The sequence below is a fragment of the Dromiciops gliroides genome, chromosome 5 (assembly GCF_019393635.1).
Source record: "Dromiciops gliroides isolate mDroGli1 chromosome 5, mDroGli1.pri, whole genome shotgun sequence".
Classification (NCBI taxonomy): Eukaryota; Metazoa; Chordata; class Mammalia; order Microbiotheria; family Microbiotheriidae; genus Dromiciops; species Dromiciops gliroides.
In genome coordinates, this window is record NC_057865.1 from 149,214,909 (window position 1) to 149,239,724 (window position 24,816).

The 24,816-nt window shown below is 36.7% G+C and overlaps 1 protein-coding gene across 1 annotated transcript in view; it reads right to left on the reverse strand.

Moving 5' to 3' along the window:
* Positions 1 to 1,059: 1,059 nt before the first annotated feature.
* Positions 1,060 to 24,816, reverse strand: part of FAM185A (family with sequence similarity 185 member A) — an 84,749-nt gene continuing 60,992 nt past the window's right edge. The window contains exon 8 of the mRNA XM_043968708.1: positions 1,060 to 1,704. Coding sequence (XP_043824643.1) covers positions 1,589 to 1,704 — 116 coding nt within the window. The 3' untranslated portion in view covers positions 1,060 to 1,588. The remainder of the gene's footprint in view (positions 1,705 to 24,816) is intronic.

The following is a 24,816-nucleotide window of genomic DNA, read 5'->3' on the forward strand; positions in this document are numbered from 1 at the left end:
CAAAAAACCTCCGTCTACCCCAATGATGAGAATACCCACAATGATGTGTGAATACCCACAACGATGTGTGAAGTTTAGTAGTAATACTGTCTGTTAACATATCCATTTTTTTTGACCCTCCTCCTCTGATATATTTATAATGTATCCTTTTAAAAAAAAGTTTGGGTATGGATCAGAGGATTTGAGACAAAAGTAGAATTTCTCATTGGTAGAACTGAAAAAGTCAGACGACTTAAATTCATAGGGTGTTAAGAAGGGGTGGTTTCTTACTGGACTGGGAGACATGAGGATTGCCTAAAGAATGTCTTCAAAAATCTGGATCCCATATGTTTTCAGTACAAATGGGAACTGCTTTTCATAGGAAACTACCACCACCTGAGCAATGAAAGTGAGGGGAAGGAGAAACTCATTCAGTTTACTTTAAAAAATGCAGCCGGATATCTCATGGAACTTACTCAGATTTTTAGTTGAGGAAGAAATGGTAAGAGAAAGGGCTAGAAGAGAAGGTAAGGTGCAGGCCAGAAGAACCAAATTTTCACTAGAGAGTTATAATCCTAAACATTTTCAGTGAGAAGTACTAAAAGACAATTTAGGGCTTACTCCCTTCTTCAATCAAAAAGCATTGAGGAACCATAGCCCAAATAAAAATGGGCTTGGGAAAGCAGAGTAAGGTAATATTTTCTTTCTGTATCTTACTAAGTGTTGAGAATACAAATTGCTGTTGTGTCTGTGACCCTTCTGGCTTTTGTTGGCTAGCCCTATAAATTTTATTTTTAGTTATGGGAGGCAGAATGTGTGCGTGCCTGGATGAGAATGAGTACAGCTAAGGAAAATTGTCTCACTGTTTCCTCCAACTTAATGGTTTTCAAAAAATGCCAAGTTGTCTTCTAAACTGGAGCATATTATATGTCTGTGAACACAGTGTGTTCACTGAGTAAAAAGTAAATATGGCTGGGAAATCACATACTAAGCTATCTCTTTATTTTACAAAACTAAAAGCTAAAATGTATAGAATCATAAATGTACGTAAAAAATTTTAACAAGGAAAAAGGAAATTAATTTAAGTCACAGTATTTTTAAAACTTTATTAAGAACCAAAATGTTTCTCTTATGATACTTTGTAAAGGATGGCTTTTTCTTAATTTTGAAAAATATAATCTAGTGGACAGGTCTGCCTGGTTTTATGTATAAATTGAATGTTCCAAGAGTGGAGAATTAGGGTTTTAAAGCAAGAAATTCATAAAACAACTTTACCCCCATTATAAAATTACACTCAATATCTCCTATATTCATATACCAGGCAATAAAAATAGCTGAATGTTGCTTGCAGTTTCTTGCATTTTGCCAGTGATTACTTTTTGCAAATTCTGTCACATATATTATTACTCACAGCTTGAACTGATGCTGAGGTGTATTCATCTGGAAAGGTCACACAGCAGCTAAACACAAATGTGGGACCATAGAAAAATCATTCCCCAGTCAGCATTCATTTCCAAATTAACATTTCTAATGTTTCTATGACTAGTGGCATTAATACCTTCTCATTGATTTGATGTTCAATGATTGTTATTTATAAGAGTTCAAACAATCAGGAACCCTTCAGTCTGAGGGACTGAAACCAGCTCTGGCTTTTGAGATGCACAGTGCCATTGGGTGCATCGGCCTTGATCCATTTTTCACATTCACTGGTTTGGTTCATGTGACCTAAAAAGCAGAATGGCAGGATATTGTCAACAGGTTGATCAATACTAGTAGTTAAATATCAAAATCTTAACATATTCTGAAACGTATGGAATAACTAACACAAGATCATAAACAGTTTTGGCTGAGGAGAATTGCAAACGGATGGTGTAACTTGTCCCACTGCCCACTCCTTCCACTTGGTTAGAACAGCTTTTAATTTAATTTACCTTTTTATCCCGATCAATTCCCTTTCCTTCATTTTGGTTTTTATATAACAGATACTTCCCAACAAACAAAACCCTAAAATGTAAAGAATACATCCCCTCCCCCCAAAGGATACTGAAGTGGTTTGCCATTTCCTTCAACAGCTCATTTTACAGATGAGGAAACTGAGGCAAACTGGGTAAGTGACTTGTATAGGGTCACACAGCTTGTCACTGTCTGAGGCCAGATTTGAACTTAGAAAGAGAAGTCTTCCTGACTTCAGGCCCAGTGCTCTAGTTACCTAGCTGCCCTGTTTAAATACTATTCCTATACTTTAATTTGTTCAGTCATTTAGACTTCAAGAACCTGGGGTCACTTGATAATTATATAATCTTTGTGCCCATAACTTACTCTCAGCTTTCATATCTGTTTAAGGTTTAACAAGACGACTCCTCATTTAAAAAAAAAAACACCATATAACTTATGACCCAGTCTTTGGGGACATTTGGTTTATAGCTCTTTGTTATAATAAAAAAATTTTTTGTTCATATGAAGTTTTGTTTGTCCCTTCTCAATAATCTTTTTGAACCCTAGTTACAGGAGTGAGATCTTGAGGTCAAAGGATATGAATAATTTTATAACTTGTTGCATAGTTCAAAATTGTTTTCTAGAATTATGGTGGCAATTCTCAATTTCAATAGCAGTGAATTTGCCATTTCTATCTTCACACAGGCCCTTCAATGACCTAGTTATCCCATCATTTAATTTAGCATTTTTGCTAGTTTTATGGACATGTAATTTATCAGATTATTCGTGATTCTGTACATTATTTCAAGTGTTATAGTTCATATTTTTTTATTTTAAAAACTGTATGGGGGCAGCTGGGTGGCGCAATGGATAGAGCACTGGCCCTGGAGTCAGGAGGACCTGAGTTCAAATCCGGCCTCAGACACTTGACACTTACTAGCTGTGTGACCTTGGGCAAGTCACTTAACCTTCATTGTCCAACCAAACCAAACCAAACCAAACAAACTGTATGAGTCCTCTGACCTGCTGGAAGATAGTTCTTACATATCTGTGTCAATTTTATTCTACATTCTGAATGTCAGGCTTTTTCTCAGAAATATTTAATAAAGTATTTTTTGAGCTGTAATCTAATTTGAGCTGAATTGATTTTGTTTATGTAAGTTTTTTTAATTGCATATAATTCAAGCACTGAAAAAAGCATTTATTAGGTATCTAATATATCTATCTATCTATCTATCTATCTATCTATCTATCTATATCTTTTGTACTGTCTACCACTTCTTTGATAATTCATTTTTCTGTTACCTGAAACCATGGAAGAAATAACTTTCTATTCTCTATTTTTTCTTTCTTTCATTACACATACACACACACGATTTACCCATTTGAAATGTAATGTGGCAAAGGATGCTGATCTAAACCTCTTTTTTGCTAAACTCATTTTCAGTTTTCCCAGCAATTGTTGGACATCCCTTCACCAGTAACTATTTGTGCTCTTGGGTTTACTGAGCAATACACACTGCTGTCAATATTTGTTTCTGGTTCTTATCTATCTGGTCTTTTCATCCCATCTACTTTTCTGTCTAATCCAGTAGTAGTTTGAATAATTACTTTTTTGAAGTATAATTAGAAATCTGGCTGTATCGAGCCTACTTTTTTCTACTTTTTTTTCCCCCATTATATTCTTCTGGTATTCTCGACACTTAATTCCTACAAATACATTTTATTTTGTCTAGTTTTATAATGTATCCTTGTGGTAATTTGATATGGTAGTAAATATGTAATTTAGGTAGGAATGTTTTTTTAAATGTTGGTACTAATCAGTCCTAAATATTGAATCTTTCTCCAATTATTCAGGCCTTCTTTTAGTTTTATAAAAATTGTTTTGTTAATAATAGACTTAGACATGGAAAAGTCAGGAGCGACTTTTTAGTTAAACAGCTTCATTTTACAGATTAAGAAAATGTATATATGGCGGTACAGGGGGTAGAGTACTGGACCTGGAAACAGGAAGTAGTTGTTGAGTTGTTTCACTCATGTCTGACTCTTCATGACCCATTCAGGGTTTTCTTGGTAAAGATACTGGAGTGGCTTGCCCTTTCTTTCTCCAACTCATTTTACAGATGAGGAAACTGAGGCAAACAGTGTTAAGTGAATTGCCCAGGGTCACACAGCTGGTCTGAGGCTGGATTTGAAATCAGGTCTTCCTGCCTCCAGACCTGATGTTTTATACATTGTCCACCTAGCTGCCCCAAATCAGGAAGATCCAAGTTTAAATCTTGCCTCAGACATTTATTAGCTGTGTGACTCCGGGCAAGTCATGTAATTACTGTCTGCCTCAGTTTTCTCATTTTATAAATGAGGAAATGCTATTATTACCACTTCTCTCCCCTATTTGGAGAACCCTCTTCCCAGGGTTCTTATGAGCATAAAATGAGGTATTTGCAAAGTGTTTAGCAAACCTTAAAGTGCTATGTAAACTCTAGCGATTACTACTAATATTGTTGCTGTTATCATCCATGGTTACAGAGGTACTAAGTGGCAGTCCAGGATTCAAACCCAGATCCTGTGACTCAAAATCTAGTGCTATTTCCACTGCATCTGTTTTTCTGACTCTTTCCTGGGCTTTGTTAGTGAAATGCAGAAAAGGCTTTTGTGGACTCTGTATCCTGCTATTTATTGATTAGATTTATATAGATTCATTGTCTCCATGTTTTCATTAACTTCCTTGGGTTCTCATTATTATAAACTATCCTATCATGTACAAATACAAATAATTTTACTTTCTCTTTGTCTATGCTTATTCCCCACTTTTTAAATTCCATTATTGCTACAGGGAGCATTTCTAACACTATATCAAAAATTAGTGGAAATAATATAATGTGTTCTTTAAATTATTGGGGCTAAACAGTACTTTTTTTTAATAAGGCAATGGGGGTTAAGTGACTTGCCCAGGGTCACACAGCTAGTAACTGTCAAGTGTCTGAGGCCAGATTTGAACTCTGATACTCCTGAATCCAGGGCCAGTGCTTTAACCACTGTGCCATCTAGCTGCCCCTAAACAGTACTTTTAAAAATGATTACTTCTTATATATTAATGGCTATTGTACCTGTTTGGGCAGTAAGCATTTATTATTATCATATATTCCAGTAAAGGATTGACCAAGTAAGAAAAGCTCTCAGAGACAGCACATGGTTTCAAGGAGAGTTCAGAAGCCCTACAAAACCTACACTGACTTAAATGGAGAGAGCACACCATGTGACAGCATTCCAAGCCAAGGGAGCAGGTCCAAGCACACCAAGATGGTGACCCTCACTTCGGGATGGCTTTTATCCTCTTTTGATAGAGGCAGGCCATTATACATTGATCAAAGCTGATTGGTTAGTATCCTTCAATTCCATTGGTTGACATGACTTGAGGGTGGTCTGAATTAAGATGAGCTCTACATGGGGGGGGGGGGAGGGGGGGAAGTGTGCAAAAAGATAAACCTAAATTGCCCAAAGCAAAGTCCATAATCTAGGTGTGGTTTAATCCCATCAGTCCTTCAAAGAGGTAGACAAAGAAATCAATCTGTATTCCTTTCTGTACCCTTAGGCTGGTCCCAAAACAAGGTTAGAACTTCCTCAAGAATTGAATTTACTGGGGTGAGGGGCAGAGGGGAGCTGAAACTGATCTGGGTCTGCCCAAGAAACTCATTATTAATAATTATTTTTTCATAATCCCTTACAAGTGAAGAATCTGTCAGCTGCTACTTTGGTTTACTTCATTTTTCACCTATATATTTCCTGGAAAGATGATGTGAAACTCTGTGTCTCCAGTGTATTTTATATATACAGTCAGGGGAAAGGATGACACAGTTTGAAAACAAATGTTTGGAGGTATATCTTAGCTTCAAATTTTCTAACATAATTCTAGATTACTCAGTAATAAATCTAATAATTTGACTTAAGATTCTGATGGGCAGATGTGACTTTATAGAATGATCTTTGGATATAGGAATCCTAAATTCATTTTATAAGTCTGTCTTGGAAGGTCCTGAATAGCTCTAGGCCTCAACTCAATTGTCAAAAGTAGGAGAGGCGAGACAATATGCTAGCCAGCATTTCTAAGGTGTGTGATAATGAGTGTTTGGAGTTCTGGAATTCTAAGTAAATGTGGTCCTACTATCCCACCACATTGGGCAAAGAAAAATGTGTAGGTCTGGGGAAAAAAAGCACATTTGATTTAGTCGATGTTGCATTCATAAGAAAAATGTTTCTCCCATTAATGGTAAAAAGAATATGTGGGTGGCTATAAATACTTCCTGTACCACATGCACTCAGAACATTTGAAATAAATATTTTCTCTTACAGAGCAACATTCTAGTCATCATTCTTACAGACTCCCACATGTACAATGTTCAGTTATTTAACAAATGGGGAATACACTAGGACTAATTTCCTATTCCCTTCATAGATATGCTCCCTATCTTTATTTTGGTTAGGCAGTCTATGCAAGTAGGTACTATGATTACTATATTTAGTTAGCATGATAAATCTAGAGAGATGGCATGGTACAATGGAGGCATAAGTTGGTCCAAGTCAGGAATACTGACTGACCTCAGATACATGCTGGAAGTGTGGCCCTGGACAAGTAAGCCAGTTCTCTAGGCAACTAGTATTAGAAGTGACAGAACAGATCTGTACTGGTAATGGAAGCTTCCTTATTAAGAGGTCCCTATACAGATGAAATCGCAAGCTTAGACTACAATGATTTAGCTAATGATGATAATTCTCCATTTAAGGTAATCAGTTTACAACCTAACCTCACAGTTAATCTATTCTCATCTACAATATCAAGTCTACAAAAATTTTAAAAAAGAAAATGGGGGTAAAAATAACTAATCACTACCCTCAAAAAGCTTACAAATTTGTATAGTCAGTTCTGCTATAACACTTTTTGAAAATCCAAATTTGTTCTAACACAATTGGTTTATAGGAACATTTTGAGCATAATGGCAGTTTTGGTTTTGTAGCTGTATGGTTTTATCCATGAGAAACACCAAGAATACAGAAAACTGCACCACTTCACCACTAGGTGCAACATTCAGAAACTCATTTTCACAAGCAAACCTCAGATCTTTTTCTAAGTAGAGTGCCATGCTTATTGTTTATCTTCTGCTATATAGGAAATTTAGTAGCCCTAGACTTTTTTCCCAGCCTGATGATGTAGGCCAAGTTGCAATACAAGGCCATGGACACTGCAAGTATTTCTTTTAGTATTTATGTACTTTTTAACCATTTTATATATATATAAGCTATCATTAGAAGCTTTAGCAAGAGTTTAGACTTTTAAGTATTTATTAAAGTACATCAGAAGTTGGTGAGAGGAGAGAGAGAGAGGTAAAAGTCAAACTTCATCTAACTATCTAAGCGACCCCAGCATCCACCCCAACAAGCCGAGATCAGGAACCAAAAGGCCCTCGCCTCAGTGGCTTTTCCCAGAACCTCTTGTGAAACAGGAAACTGGGCTGCCACACACACACACAGCTCCAAGCTAATTGGCTGGTAGCTTTGACTGACACAACTAATAGGTGGTAACTTCCGGATGCTAAAGTCACATGGTTTCCAAGTCACATGCTTCCTCTTCATGGCAGAGCTTCCCTGCGATATCTTACTCAACAGGTTGGTAGCACTCTAAATCTCACAATTTCTGTATCTAAAAACTGCCTATTCATATCCCTTGGCCATTTATCAATTGAGGAATGACTCATATTCTTATAAATTTGACAGTTTTCTGTATATTTGAAATATGAGACACTAATCTGAGAAACCGTCTATAAGAATTTCCCCCCAATTTTTTGCTTTCCTTCTAATCCTGGCCACATTTGTTTAATTTGTGCAAAACCTTTTAAATTTAATGTGATCAAAATTATCCATTTTACATCTCACAATGCCTTCTCTCTTATTTATTCATAAATTCTTCTCTTATCCATAAGTCTGATAGGTAATATGTTCCATGTTCTTCTAGTCAAGTGGTTTTTATTACAGTGTATAGCTTAGTGATTTTTAGGAATGCATGTTGCAGTGTAACAAAACTGATTGTATTTGCATAGCACATAGGAATTCAATATTTACTGAATAAAAGAGATAAGAATCAGAAGATAATTATTCAGCCAAAGTACAGATCTCATTAAAAAAAAATCGCTGCACATGTTTTATGTATATAGCAGACAGTTATTCAGCATCTAATAAGTTTATGGCAAATATCTTCAAGAAAAAAGCCAAAACTTTTCCCTGGTGACTTGAAAAATTTTTTTCTAATCATTTATTTTACTGCCATTATATTTGGTGGTAGTGTTGGAACAGGCAGGATGAGAAGAGTGTAAAAGATTAGTTTTTTTCTTTTTCTGCCTATCTGCAGAGCTAATTTAAAAGCTAGTATTTTAGGTATGTAGTTATTCTACCAAGTGGCCAAAGATTTTGTAAAGGTAGGTTCTACAAGACTTAGTAAATTACTGTATGTAGGGAATAAGGGAAGGTAAAGATTATGGACGTAAGTGTCTGGAAGAATGGTGATGCCCTCAATAGAAATAGGGAAGTCATGAAGGAAGGAGTATGTGAGGAAAAAGATGAGTCGTGTTTTGGCCACATTGAGTTTTTGGTGTCTATGGGATTGGAAATGTCCAACAGATAGTTGGTGATGTAGTACTATAGCTCAGGAGAAAGATTAGGGCTAAATATATAGATCTTTAAGTTATCTTCATAGACAAAAGTTGAAGCCATGGAAACTGATGAGATCTCTGACAGAGTATAGATAGAAAGACTATGCTAGGACACATGAGAACACCCACAGCTGGAGGATGTAGGATCTTGCTTTTTGCTAGAGTGTCTATCCTATATTCTCTTTGTTTTGTTTTGTTTTGTTTTTTCCCTGCCTAATTTAGGCCATACATCTTGAGGTTAAAACCCCATAGCCTGTTTTATGCATTTGAAAACTATGGGCATCCATCAAAATATCAGTAAAGTTTCTAAATCACTGGATCAGAGATGATAGAAAGGAAACTTAACAGTCTATTGATCCAACTCATTCATTTTTTAGATGAAGTAACCAAAGCACAAAGAGACTCATTGATTTCCCCTGGGTCACAAAAAGAAATCTTGCCTCAAAGTCCAGTGTCTTATCAACTGTTTCAGGCTGTCTCTCTCACTTGGAGTTCTAGCACTAAGAATCTGCCACCTACTGTGGTAATGAAGTACCATGGAGAAAGCATGGGGCATAAAGTATGACTAACTAGATTGAAATCTTACCCCCAAGGATCAACTGGCTGTGAGGCCACGGACAAGATATGTAAACCCATCTGAGCCTCAGTTTCTCAATTTGTAAAATGAGGATAACATCCACGAGTATGTATATTTAATAGGGTTGTTGAGAGGTAAAGGAGATCAAATACATAAAGGGCTTTGCAAACTGTAAAGTGCTAGATAGATACTGGGAGGGGGTAGTAGTAATCAGACAATATTCTACATTACAAATACTGTTTGGGAGTGGTTCCCCAACATGAAAAGAGCCATCTACCTGTCCTATTTAGACCAGGGAAAAGGAACTGCTTATTGCTCTTAGCAAAATAACACCCATGATATTATGCTTTGAAGATTATAATCAAGGGGTAGTTTATAAAATTCCATCTAACTTGTTTGGAAATAGCCTTCTTTGCCTGTCCTATCCTATGCTGCCAATAAGCACTTTGCTCAAGGATCCTTACATATTATCACTGGCCTGGGGCTAAAAAAAATACCTTTATCATAACTGGGCTACTTTCTCAATTCTTTTCTACAAGAACAATATGTTTTATTTCTAGAAAATATTCCCTGGTGACAAAGAAGTGGGAAAATAATTATTCTATCCCTGATGTGGTTCTCATTAAGTGGGGAAGTCATTTTTTTTTCAGGTCATATTTCAAAGCAAAAGTAGTTTTTCTAAAAGGACCTTCCCCTCAACCCCCATCCCCACCCCTGGCTTAATGTTCCTGGTATAATCAGGACCTAGTATGAAAATATCATGTTTCTAATGATCGATTCAGGATATTGGTTTGTGGGGTTTTTTTTCCCTTGAATGGACTAAATAAAGTGCATTCATGGCTAACATCCCCTTTTCTCCCTCACCCCCATTTACTGATTCTCTCCAATGGGTAATACTGATGCATTGTGTATAAAATGGGATTTAGATTTCTGGACCGTGGATAAAAAAAGAAATAATAGATTCCTGGTCAGGAATGAAGTACACCTAACAAAGCCTGGGAAAACTGCATTTGTTTGGCATTTTGCAACTTTATTCGAACAATCTCTAAACTAAAAGTGATGGGGGAAAGGAGAAAACCATCTACCCATTAATTAGCCTAGATACCAAAAGGGGGGGCCATACTGAAGGGAAAATGTAGATAAGGGTCACAGAATACAACAAAATTAAAGAAGAAAATTACATCAATTGGCTTGGATGAACTACATTCTTAGAAACTGAAAGAACTTTGTTATGATGCTGAATCACTGTTGGTGACAACTCAAAGACTGTGGGAAAAGGTAGAGTTATTGTAGAATTGAAAAGGTCAATGTCCCAGTTTTCCAAAAGGTAAGAGGGCAGGGTCTGCAAACTGCAAACTTGTGAGTCTGATTTTGATTTCGGGGAAATGCTACAGTAAAGCACTGGACAGGGAACATCAGAGAGCCAGGAGGACCTCAAATATAGGTCATGTCTGACTACCTTGAATTTGAATTATCATTACATATTGTCTGCTATAAATAAATGTAAGAGCTACCCCAGTTCTTGCACGGTTAAGACTTAATAGTTCCCTTTGAAGCACAGTAACTTATACCTTCATGAGTTTTTATCTAAAAAGTGCAATGTTTTTTCCTCCTTACTTCTTGCAAAAAGCTTCTCCCCTCCAGGCTTACCATCTGCTAACCCTTCAACTTGCTCATATGATGTATGCTAAAGACCCTTCACCCTTGGGTTGCCTTCCTGTGGATACTTTACAGCTTATCAATGCCCTTCCCAAACTAAATACTCTTTCATTTGTGGCCTGACCAGGGCAGGATACAGTGAGGCTTACTCCTGAAGTCAGGCCTTGCTGTATGTAGCCCCAGGCCACATGGGCTTATCTGGCTGCTCCAGCAAACTGCTAACTTGCATGGAGCTGGCAATGCATTAAAAACCCAGAGTTTTTTTTTATACAAACTGCTATCTAACCATTCCTCCACTATTCTATGCTTGTGAAGTTGATTTTTTAAAATACTCTAAGGCTTTCTTTTGCCCACTTAATTAATTTATTTTTGCAGGGCAATTAGGGTTAAGTGACTTGCCCAGGGTCACACAGCTTGTAAGCATCAAGGGTCTGAGGCTGGATTTGAACTCAGGTCTTCCTTCATCCAGGGCCAGTGCTTTATCCACTGCACCAGGGATCTTTTTCGATCCTAAGTATTAAGGCAGTAAGTTATTCCTTCTAACTTGGTGCCATCTGAAAATCTGTGCACAGATAGAAATGTTCAACAGCACAGGGCCAAGCACAAGTTTCTGGGCAATGATGTGGTCTGAAGCTAGATTAAGGCTCTCTGCTTCCTGTGGTTAAAGCTCAAACACTTAATAACATTAATTGGTAGCTGAGCTCAAGGACAGTCTCTTCTGTTCTCAGGACTGGTCTTTGTAGAAAATCTGTAGACTCTAGTTGTCCTGGGGTGGTGGAAACCATAACCAATCTGATCCTTATTTTACCCATGGGGGGGGGGGAACTGAGGCAAAGGTTAAGTTACTTTCCCAGTGTCACAAAGCTCATAAGTATCTGAGGCTGAATTTGAACTCAGCTCTTCCTGACTCCAGGACAAGCACTTTATCCACTACACCACCTACCTTTCATCAACTGATTGCAAATATTCATCTATTAATACTGTCCTATAAGGAGTTTGATATCGTTCATCTTTGAAAACCTCTTTTCACAAAAATAGGTGCTGACAAATACTGATATCAATTCAGAAGTGTAATATTTTAATTGAGCATATTGATTGATTGGAAGACATTTATAGAATTCCATGAGCTTCTTCTTCTAATATTTGCCTTTGAGCATGTTACAATGCAGATCAACTACTTCAAAATGATGGTTAAGTTCAAGCCTGTCAATTACACAGTTAAGTAGATTTTGAAATATGGAGATTTCTTTTGCATGTAATACACGGAGGTCCAAAAATGCTGCTGAAACTGTCACTGAGCTTGGAAAAGAGCTCCTATAAATGTGTGTAGGAATGGAAATTTCCTTTCTTGTTCTAATGCTTGACTGCAACAGAAGTATATAAAGCAGCTTGACATTACTTGTGAATCAAACAATCTTGTCGTTAAGTTGACTTTATTGCAGTATATGTTCCACAACATTAGCACTGCTCTGCCTTGTGTTTTTAGGGTGAGTGTATTTAAAAAACCAAGTCTGTACCAAAAGCTAAAATCCAAAGCCATTTTAGTGTTTGGTAATTAATAGTTGTTGAGCGTGGTTCTTTTCGATCAGGAAAAAATGTCCCTCTCAGTTCTTAGCTCCAAAAGTTGTTGATAAAATTTCATTTTATTTTTCTCTCTTTTCCTTGTTTTGACATCATGGCCCTCAAAGTTCTGTTGAGTTATCGCTATATGTCATCTGTGGTGTGCTGGGCAGCCACGTGAGGCAATGAGAGTGCCACATAAGGTCAGCTCTGCCACTGCAGCACAAAGGCAGCCCTGGACAATACGTCAACGAAGGAGTGTGGCTGTGTTTTAATAAAACTTTATTTTAAAATGTGAAGAAATGTTCTTAGTTCACGGGCCCTACAAAACAGGCAGTGAGTGAGCCAGGTTTGACCCATGGGCCTTAGTTTGCTGATCCCTGCACCAGAGCTGTCCAACATTATGAATCTGTGGGGCAAAAAACACAGTGCAGATGGAAATGGTCCCAGACTTGAAAAGGAGGAGAGTAGACTGTGCTGCTACTAGGAAATGGCAGAACCTTTTACTGACCCAGTGAGCTTCCTCTCTTTTTGACAGCAAAGGCTTATCTTTTCAATATAAACATTTTACCAGTATTGCTATATGACTTTGAAACTAGAAAACCACTGCCTCCAGAGAACTGAGGTGAACACCACACAGAGAGCAATGGAAAGTCTATGAGCAGGTTGCTACATCTAACCAACAAGGAAAATAAGAACAGGAATAAATGATACATCAATGGGCTGAAAGCAAGGGATGAGAGATGGATGCTTAGAGTGCTACAGTAGCACCCTCTGATGTTGGCAGAGGATGAGGAAGGCCTCTGGCATTTGCGGGGGGGGGGGGGGGAATGCCTGAGGATCCTATCAGATGGAGAAGCAAAGACAGGTCTCCATCTGCATTACTGGAGGGCACTTATGAATTAATGAAAGCACAGGTTTATTTGAGTAGTTTAAAAGGAACACCCAATGTGGAAACTCCATACATCAATGTAGATTAGCAATTTGTCCAATTTATGATTTTAGAGAATTTCTTTGGGCACTAAGAAGTCGATTTTCCCATGGTCAAGAAGAAAGAGAGAGAGAAAGAGAGAGAAAAAGAAAGAGAAAAGAAAAAGAAAGAAAGAGAGAGAAAGAAAGAAGGAGAAAAGAAAAAGAAAGAGAAAGAGAGAGAAAGAAAGAAAGAGAAAGAGAGAAAGAAAGAAATCTGAACTTGAACTTAGGGCTCAAACTGTCTATTGATGCCACTGCTATCTCTCATCCCCATTTTACAGATGAGGAAGTTTTAAGACTCAGAGATTCCCAGATGTCTCCGAATTTCAAGCTTATTGCTCTTTCTATTACAGGAATAGTAAAATTTGGTAATACTTCAAATAGGAAAATGTAGAAGTTGACCACCACTTTTCACTTCTCTAGTTTGGCCCCTCACTAACATACAATAACACAGGCTTCCTGATATTTCTTGATTCTTTCCCCTGTTCAGCTTATTTGGAACCTACATTTTTCTCAGAAGTTAGCTAGCTTCCCTGGAAAAGAACATTCACTGATCTTTTTAAATGGATGCAAGATCATGCATCTTGATTTTTGTCAGAGTAGGCTGTAAATGTTACAGACGTTTTAACACTCAAGAAACATCTGGGAATGGTGAGTGTGTGTGTGTGTGTGTGTGTGTGTGATCCATCCAGGACTCCTCCAACAGGCACTGGAGTCATATGTGGCCTTGCCCAGCCCATTTCTACCCTGCTGATGCAGACTCAGTTTCTGTTCTGGGTGAGTTCTGCTACAAACACATTGCTATTTGCAGAAAAGTTTCTCATGTCCAGGTATTATAAAGTAGATGCCTTTTGACTTTTGGAATAAACTAATCTCTCACTCCCCCCCCCACCCCCATCCATTCACTATATTTTATTAAAAATAAATTGCGGGGCAGCTAGTTGTCGCAGTGGATAAAGCACCAGCCCTGGATTCAGGAGGACCTGAGTTCAAATCTGGCCTCAAACACTTGATACTTACTAGCTGTGTGACCTTGGGCAAGTTACTTAACCCTCACTGCCCTGCCATTGAGGACATTGTTGTACCTTGTAAGGAAAAGAATTAGCTTTTGCACATAGCACTGGGACTCTAGTAGATATTCCTCCTACCACACAAAGTAAAGAGTTCAGATTTTTTCCTTAGTCTAGTGTTAGTCATTGAAGAATTTTTGAGCAACTACCTCCCAGTAGCATATGGGATATATTAGATTAATTAGAGACTACAGACAGTTCTAACTTTACATAAGTGGACCATTCCATAGGCCTCTATGTAAAGCAATTTTTACATAATGTGAATTTGCCCACAGATGTGAGGAAGGGAGGGAGGATATCAGGAAAGGGTCCGTGTACCCTTGTAAGAGGCTGGTAAACTGTTTCAAGACTCACAGGGACTGGGAACAGAGGAGCACGCAGGGCTGGGGCCAGCCATGTGGGGGCCTGGCCAGAATCAAGAGGAAGAACACATCCTCCTGCCAAAGAGCAATCCCTTATAACAAATATAGAGAAGGGACAAAAGCAGTTCCAGCAAAACTGACCAGCACATTGAAAAAGTATAAAATAAACTGTAGTGTTCCATAACCATAAATTCCCATCACTGCAAAGAAGGAAGAGAGGTGCTTTCTCATTTCTCTTTTAGACAAAGTTTGGTCATTATAATTTCATACTATTCATTTTTTAAAATAGATTTTAATTGATGAAATTTCCCCACATTCCCCACTCCTACCCCAGAGCCATCCCTTATAACAAAGAATTTTTAAAAAGAGGGGGTAAGGAAAATTGATCAATACATTGAAATTTTTTGATATTATCCAACAGCAATTTGGAACTATGCCCAAACAGTTATGAAACTATGCATACCCTTTGATCCAACAATACCACCAATAGATCTAAATCCCAAAGACATCCAAAAAAAGGGGGAAAGGACCTATTTGTACAAAAATATTTATAGCAGCTTTTTTTTTTTTTGGTGGTGGTGGTGGTGGCTAAAAATTGGAAATCAAAGGGATGCCCATTAATTGGGGAATGGCTAAACAAGCTGTGGTATGTGATTGTAATGGAATAATATTGTACTATAAGAAATGACAAGCAGGACGATTTCAGAAAAAGCTGGAAAGACTTACGTGAATTGATACATGGTGAAGTAAACATTATCAGGAGAACGTTGTACACAGTAACAGCAATGTTGTTCAATGAAGAACTGTGAATGACTTAGCTTTTCTCAGCAATACAATTCCAAAGGATTAATGATGAAATATACTATCCACCTCAAGAGAAAGAACTGATAGTGAAGGAATACTGACTAGAGCATGCTATTTTTCACTCTTTCATTTTTTTCTTTTATTCAAGTTTTCTTGTATAAAATGACTAATATGTAATGTTTTACATAATTGCACATGTATAACCCAGATCTGATTGCTTACTGCCTCAGGGAAGGGGGTGGAGAGGGAGGGATAAAATTTGGAACTCAAAACTATAAATAAAAATGTTAAGAAATTGGAAGCAAAATTATATTATCCAAACATACATGAACCATAGACCACTGCAAAAGAGTGTTATCTCATATCTCCTTTTTGGATCTGTGGTTATTCTTTCCATTTACACTATTGTATTCATTAAATATAGTTTGCATGGTTCTGCTTACTTTGCTATGCATCATTTTAAAGAAATATTACTAGGCTTCTCTTCTTTCTTATACCACAGTAATATTAATATATTTATGTTATATATATTAGTGTATATGTATAATATATATATTTTAATGTACTATCATGGTTTAGCCATTTCCCTCAATGGCCTTATATTTTGTTTCCAATTCTTTACTACCAAAAAAATATATTGCTATGAATATTTTGGTGCATATGGGACTTTTCTGTCTTAAATCTCTTTGTGGAATATGTCTAGCAGTGAGATATCTGAGTCAAAGGGTATGGACATTTTAGTCACTTTTTTCCCTCCAGTATACTTCTAAATTGCTTTGTGGAATGATCGGGCCATTCACAGCTCCACTGATAGTACATTAGGATGCCTAAGATCTAAAAGTTTTTCAAAAAGAGGGGAGAGGGGCAGCTAGGTGGCGCAGTGGATAGAGCACCAGCCCTGGAGTCAGGAGGACCTGTGTTCAAATCCGGCCTCAGACACTTAACACTTACTAGCTGTGTGACCCTGGGCAAGTCACTTAACCCTCATTGCCCCACCCAAAAAAAAAAAAAAAAAGGGGAGAAATGGCCCATAGTTACAAAAAGATCTAACTAATACATTAATTCACTTCAAAGAGAAGTCCAGTTCTTTGTCTTGTAATTCAAACAGGACAACTTTTTGTTCTCAAATATTATAGGGAAGTAGCTTTGGAGAGTCTTGACAGCATAAACCAATATACAGACATTCTCACTTAATGCAAATTCGACTTTATGTAAAGAATTCTGAAAGAAACCAATGTTAACTTTACCATACTGTACTCTGTGGCCTTCCACCCTTCTCCCTGACCAAAAAACCATTCAAACAAAAGCAAAAAGAATGTGCTCTCAGTGCTGAACCCCCTGGCTCCAACAAAGGAAACCCTTGCCCCATTCCATCCACTCCCACCTTGTTTCTGGCTCACAAGTCTCTCTTCCATCTGGTCTCAGCTCCAATGTGCTGTTGCCTGTCCTCTCCTATCTGTATCCTTCCCTGATGTGTTCTTCCTCTTGATTCTGGCCAGACACCCACATGGCTGGCCCCAGCCCTGCGTGCTCCTCTGTCCCCACAGTCCCCGTGAGTCTTCAGTTTACCAGCCTCTTACAAGGATACACGGACCCTTTCCTGATATCCTCCCTCCCTTCCCCCCATCTGTGGGCAAATTGCTTTACATAGAGGCCTATGGAATGGTCTGCTTATGTAAAGTTAGAACTGTCTATAATCTCTAGTTAATCTAATATATCCCACACACTACTGGGAGGTAGTTGCTCAAAAATTCTTCAATGACTAACACTAGACTAAGGAAAAAATCTGAACTCTTTACTTTGTGTGGCAGGAGGAATATCTACTGGAGTCCCAGTGCTATGTGCAACAGCTAATTCTTTTCCTTACAAGGTACAGCAATAGTTCTCAAGATTTAAATGGCTTAAGGGGACTAAAGGCTCCTTGTAATCAAAGTACTTTTTGTACTTTGATTTGTACTTTTGACAAAGGCAAATAATTTAATTAGACCTTAATAATGTAACCAGACCAAAGTCTGATCAGGAAATCTAAGAGAAAGTCACAGTAAGGCCTAGGGACACTGGGGATGGGATCTAGCCAGGAGTACAGAGCACTCTCAGGCTCAATGAAAACTGAAAGATTTCAGGGGATCCCTGAGCTGGTACAGGGCATGAGAATGGGGACCATCTGGCAGCTCTGTTGCCTACTACACAGTTCTGGGTCACAGATTCAATGTGGAGAGGCATGATCACAAGTGTCCTAGCTCTGTTATGAGCAAGAAACAAATACTGGAAGCAAATAACTGTGGCTCTGGTCCCAGGAGCAGAAAGGGGACTGGTTCTAGCCTACAACCAGGAGTGGAAGCCTGTAAGAATCCAGACCAAAGGCAAGCTTGCAGTTCATACACCCTGAATTACAGTGACACCCCGGGGGCTAATAGTGGCTGAGTTCAGCAGTCTACTAGAATTTCTAATCAGAAGATTACAACAATGAGAAACCTGGGTAAGGAACTTTCACAGAGCAGATTAGGAGGTTAATGAGGTGACATTGCTTCCAATACATCATTCCGAAGCACTAAAAGCAGTATAAGGACATAAGAGGACAGCTCAGGCCAGACATCTCCCCCAAAATGTGCAGAGCCTAGAAGTAACAAAGTCCTAAGTCAAGAAGTAAACCGGAAACATGAGCAAACAATAAAAATCTAACTATAAAGATTTATTCTGGTGACAGGAAAGCTCAAGACACACACCAAAAAGCAGAGAATGTCTCAAAAACATCTCCAAGCAAAGCCTGAAAGAAAAATGCAACTCAGAAACCAATACAAACAGAATTCATGGAAGAGTGAAAACAAGAGTTTAAAACGAGAGCTAAAAAATTATTTTAAAAATCAGAGATCTATAAAAGAAAGATATAAAGAGGATTTGCAGCTTAGAAAAAAAAGGTATAACAACTTACCCAAAAAAATAACTCTTTTAAAGGTAAAGTTGACCAAGTAGAAGTAAATTACTCCATGAGATATAAAGAATATTAAAACAAAATTTTAAAAAACTGGAAAAAAAGAAAAGAAAATGTGAGGTATCTCACAGGAAAAAACAACGAAAAAAAATCAGTGGACTACCTGAAAACAATGAGCAAAAAAGACCCTACAAATAATATTTCAAGAAATCATAAAAGAAAACTGCCAAGATCTAGAACAAGAGGACAAAACAGAAACTGAAAAAAATCCACTAGTTACCTCCTGAAAGAAATCTCAAAATAAAAACTCCCAGAAATATTATAGCCAAAATTCAGTGCACCATGGACATGGGAAAAAAATACTCTAAGTAAGACAGAAAAAAAAAAAAAAAAGAATTCAAGTCCTGAGAAAGCACAGTCAGGATCCCACATGACTGAGTAGCTACCACTGTAAGGAAAAGTATTTCTCTTAAAGAAGGGTAGGGGAAAAAATGGAAAAGTATAAGAGAACAGGATGAAGAGAAATATACTGTTAACAATCATAAACAGTATTCAGGAGGAAGTTTATATCTCTAATTGCTTGAATCAATAAAAGAAAGAAAGAGCAAATCAGTGAACTGGGATGCAAATTAAAAAACTAGAAAATTAACAAATTAAAACACCAAAATCAAAATCCTGAAAAAAATCATAAAAATCTCCAAAGGATAAATTAACAAAATTGGAAGGGGAAAAAACCCCTACTGAATTAATAAATAAAGCTAGGAACTAGTTTTTTGGAAAGCACGAACAATATAAGAAATAAGCCATTAGCTAACTTGATTTTTTAAAAAGAAGAAAACCAAATTATCAGTAAAAAATAGAAAAGGTAAATTCACACCAATGAAGAAACAAAAAACATTAGGAGCTATTTTGTCAAACTATATATCAAGAAAACTGGCAATTTAAATAAAATGGATGAATATTTATATAAATATAGATTTCTTACCTTAACAGAAGAGGAAAAAGAGTATTTAAATAACCCTATCTTAGAAAAAGAAATTGAACAAGCCATAAATGAACTTCCAAAGAAAAAATCCCCAGGACCAGATAGCTTTACAAATAAATTCTTCCAAAAATTTAAAAGAGCAATGAATTCAAATACAATCAAATGTTTGAAAAAAAAAAAAGGAAGATAAAATGTTCTATCAATTCTATGATACAAATATGATCTTGATACCTAGACTAGGGAGGGTCAAAACAGAAAGAAAACTATAGACCACTAAATATCCATAATGAATAATGATGTAAAAATTTTAAATAAAATATTATCATGGAGACTATACATCACAAAGATAATACATATCACAGTTTGGATTTATAATAGGAAAGCAGAGCTGGTTTGATATTAGGAAAAATATAATTATATTGACAGACACAGAAAAAGCTTTTGACAAGATACAAAACTTATGGCTGCTTTTAAAAGAGAACACTACAAAGCATAAGAATAAAAGGAGTTTTTTGTCAAAGGATAAATAATATCTAAGATCATAAGTCATTATTATCTGTAATGGGGAAAAACCAAGAGGCCTTTCTACTAAGGTAAGCGGTAAAGTTAAGATATCCATGATCACTATTACTTTTTAAAACAGTGCTAGACATGCTAGATAGCAATCAGACAAGAAAAAAAAATTGAAGTAACAAGCTTAGGCAAAGAGGAAATAAAATTATCACTTTTTTGTAAATGACATAGTTTTCTTAGGGCCAACTTAAAAAAAAAAAACTAATTGAAAAATTAACACCTTCAGTAAAGTTACAGGATATAAAACAAACCCCCACAAAACATCAGCATTTTTGTATATTGTAAACAAAATTAAGAAAAAGAGATAAAAACAGAAATTTCATTTAAAATAACTGAAGACAGTATAAAACACTTGGGAGTCTACTTGTCAAAACACACACTGCAACTATAAAAAAAAAATTACAAAACCCTATTTTCACAAATACAAACAGATCTAAGCAATTGGAGAAATACTGATTGCTAATGTATAGGCCTAGCTCATATAGTAAAAATGACAATACTACCTAAATTAAATTATCCCATGCTATGCCAATCCAACTACCAAAGGATTGCTTTAGAGAGCTTAAAAATGCAATCATGTGGAAGAACAAAATGTCAAAAATATCAAGGGAATTCATTAAAAAAAAGTGGGAAGGATGGGACAAGATCTTAAATTATGCTAAAGAGCCATAATCATTAAAACAATTTGGTATTGGATAAAAATAAATTGATCAGTGGAACAGATTAGGTAGATAATACACAGAAGCAAACAAGCACGGCAGTCTAGTGTTTGACAAACTCAAAGATGCCAGGTATTGGGACAAGAATTCACTATTCAGTAAAAACTATTGTGAAAACTGGAAAGTAGTCTGGCAAAAACTAGGCATAAACTAACATTTCACATCGTATACTAAGATAAGCTCCAAATAGGTACACAATTTAGATATAAAGGGTGACATCATAGAGAAATTACAGGAGCATGGAAGAAATTACATGTCAGACATGGGGGAAGAGTTCATGAACAAACAAGACATAGGTTTACAGGAGGTAAAAAGGACAACTCTGATTACATAAAATTAAAATGTTTTGCACAAACAAAACCAATGTAGCTAAAAGTAGAAGAGTATTGGGAAGAAATCTTTGCAGCAAAATTCTCTGATAAAGGCCTCATTTCTAATATATATATGGAACTGAGTCAAATTTGTAAGAAAAAGCCATTCTCCAAATGATAAGTAGTCAAAAGGTATTAATAGGCAGTTTTCAGAAGAAAAAATTCAAGCTATCAATAGCCATATGACAAAATATTCTATATCACTATTAATCATAATTATTTAGAGAAATGCGACTTCAAGGTACCACTTCACATCCATTAGATTGGTCCTATTGAACTGTGCATATGGCAACCAATACCACTATTAGGTCCATACCCCACAGAGATCAAGTAAAAGGGGGAAAAAACCCTATAGGGACAAAAATATTTATAGCAACTCTTTTTGCTGTGGCAAAGAATTGGAAACTGAAGGGATGTCCATAAATTTAGGAACTGTTGAACAAGTTATGGTAGAAATATATAATGTAAGGCTACAGTACTATAAGAAATAATGAATGGGATGGCTTTAGAAAAACCTAGAAAGAAATGTGTGAACTGATGCAAAGTGAAGTGAGCAGAACCCAAGAGTTATATAATATCAACAGTATTGTAAAGACAATACTCAGGAATTCTGATCAACATAATATAACCAACCATAGTTCCAGAGGATACATATTGAAGCATGCAACTCACCTCCAGAGAGAGAAGAAATGGATTCAAAGGGCAGACTACAGCATCCTTTTTGGGACATGGCTCGTAGGAATTTGTTTTGCCTGACTATAGCTATTTGTAATAGATTTTGGTTTTCTTTCTCAATGGGCAGAAGAAAGGAAGGAGGAAGGGAAAGAATTTGGAATTGAAAATAAAGTGAAAGTATATTTAAAAGTTATAAGGAATTATACCTGACTGAAGAAACACCATGGGCAACACAGTGTCTGGGGAGCTGTGCTCAGCTGAATCAATGCAGTGTCCTTGATGAATATCCTTGTTAGATATCCTTCTTCTTGGGTGGAGAAGTAACCTTTTGTTAATTATAAGATGTTCTACAAGCATGTTGTTTAATTCTAACATTGAACCTTCTAGTAGTCTGGCCAGAATAGGGCCTTTCCTACAACATGTGGGTATTGAAGACTTTCCACAACATGGTTGAAACCTACCTTCTGAATCTCATTTTCCAGTCTCTGGTCTGAAGTTTCTCATTTACATAATGAGGGATTTGACTAGGTGGTCTCAAAGGTCTAAATCTATTCAGTTCTGAACTATGACCCTTTGAGTTTCCTCTTCTCTACAACCCTTGTTTCCATAACTCTCTCAATTGTCCTTTGAATTCGTGCAATTTCTGACTCTGTTTAGGTTATATTTTTTTGTGATAACTAAGAGGATTCCACTCATCTGGATGAAAACCTTTTTAAAAAGAGAAAATAAATGGGACCAAATGGACAGGGGATAGAGAGTTTAAGAAAATGTGTGCTGGGGGAAGTTAAGAGGATTGGGGAGAAAGGAGAAGTCTATTCAGTGAAAACAAACCAAACTGTCTAAAACATGGAAAGCAACAGAAAATGACTAGAGCCATATAGTATCTCTCCTAAAGGCACTGACTCTAGTGAAAAATGGAAAATCTTATCTTCAACCTATTAATAAAATGAACAATTAATCTCTTTGCAATGGTGTCTTAAGTTCTTGCATTTATTTTTTTTAAAAACCGTAAAAGAAATCAATAGTTATATACAGTTAGTTTCTAACCCAAAGAATCCTTTTCTTGATAGTTACTAAACTTTCCTTTTTGTGGCTAATGGATCTTTTCATGGCTGACAAAACCATATATATTAAGCTCAGGGAGAAAATGAAGCTTCAGCATACTCTAGACTAGTAATTTTCAGTTTGTCAAACCAAGACATTGGATTTTTTCCCATTTGGAGAGAAAGAGCTATCACTAGGTTTGAAAAAGTGCCATCCAGCGGGACTGGAGAGCATGTAGGCCCTCTTCTAAACCATGAGGCCAGAGTTTTCTGTGATAAATTGCAAATCTAATCCATTTGTGTCCTATTCCTGCCTAAAAATAACAGGCTTGGGAATTCCCAACTTAGTGGTTTTCATTTGTTCCAAAAAAAGATTTATTTTCATCTGTTATATGTGTCTAACTTGGCTAAAATGGAAGGACCCCAGTGGTGCTGGCTTCTTACTCTGTGCCCCACTGACTAGCTAGAAAAAAGTAAACAAACACCATTTCTAAGCAAGCAAATGAGAAACTTTGAAGATGGACTTGACTCCACAGGCATTGCAGTGCAGCTTCATGCAGTGCAATAGTGTTTCATATCTTTGCAGATGGGACTTGAACCCATAGCTCAATGGCATGACTTTCTTACCAGAAAGTTTTCAACATGTGATTAAAAAATTCTGTTTGTGCTCTGAGAAGAACACAAAATTTATGACTTGAATCTTAATTGCTAACAATTATGGTCTATTTGCCATATGGTTTTGTAGTGGAGGTTCTAGAAGATGAATCCTTAGCCTGAGAGTTACAACTCAGACATCGTTTCCTTTAAGTCTAAAACAACACACTATGCTTTTATAGATTACAGAATGGATTACTAGGGACAACAAACACCAAGAAAAGCTATAGAGAAGGAAATAAAATAATGTTACGGGGCTGACATATAAAAATCCCTTTGGAAAGCTTCAGAAAATTGGTTCCCTTTAGAGACCAAATCTGACTAGCAAGATTTCTTATGGGAATTATCAAGAACAAATCATACTACAGATGCAATCCAGACTCCATGATATGGTTAGTTCTGCTCTTTTCATCACAGACTGTGCAGGGGGCCCAGCTGACCTTAGTTACAATTACAACCCATATTTGAGCTACTCATTGTTTCCAAAATAAAGATTTGGCCTAGAAATCTCCATAGAGTAAAACAATCTGTCTTACTTTAGCTGTCAAATGATTAAATCCATTTGATCTGTTAGGCCTGAGGCCTTTTAGGTAGTGAACAGTTTTCAGAACAAAAATATAAAATAAAACAAGGAAATCTCTCCTCAACCCAAACATCAAGTCTACAAAATCAACTGGCTCCTGCCTTGTGTCCACAGCTCTACTACAGATGAAGTGACAAAAGTGTTATCAGGTCAAATTGCATTAAAACTATCAAAACTACTTCATCTGTTTTTCTGGGGGTAATCCACAAAGCCATATATTCTTGGGTCTGGCAAGTAGAAAGACTAGTTCATTATCTGTAGAAAACGTCAGACACTAACCAAGAGTCCAAGTTCCAAGATTTACATTCCACAGTCAGCTGAATCATCTTTCTTCTACATTGGGTCCTTTCTGTGACTTCTGATTTGGGAAGTACAGAACATCCTTGGAGGTTTAATATCACCATAAACACAAAAATAGGTTAATAGGCAATGACTACTATGTCTATGAAGGCTAATGGCTATTAGCCTTCAAAATGATAAATAAGGTTCAGTAGAAAAGTCCATAGGTTTTCCATTTGAGTAAGAAGTGATGTATTTATTCATTCCTTCATTGATTCAACAAAAATTTTTCTATGTAGGAATAAGTTCCTTCTTTGAAGAAGTTCATAATGTAGTAGTGAAGGAAAATATGCAAACATAAATAACTTAAGATATTATGT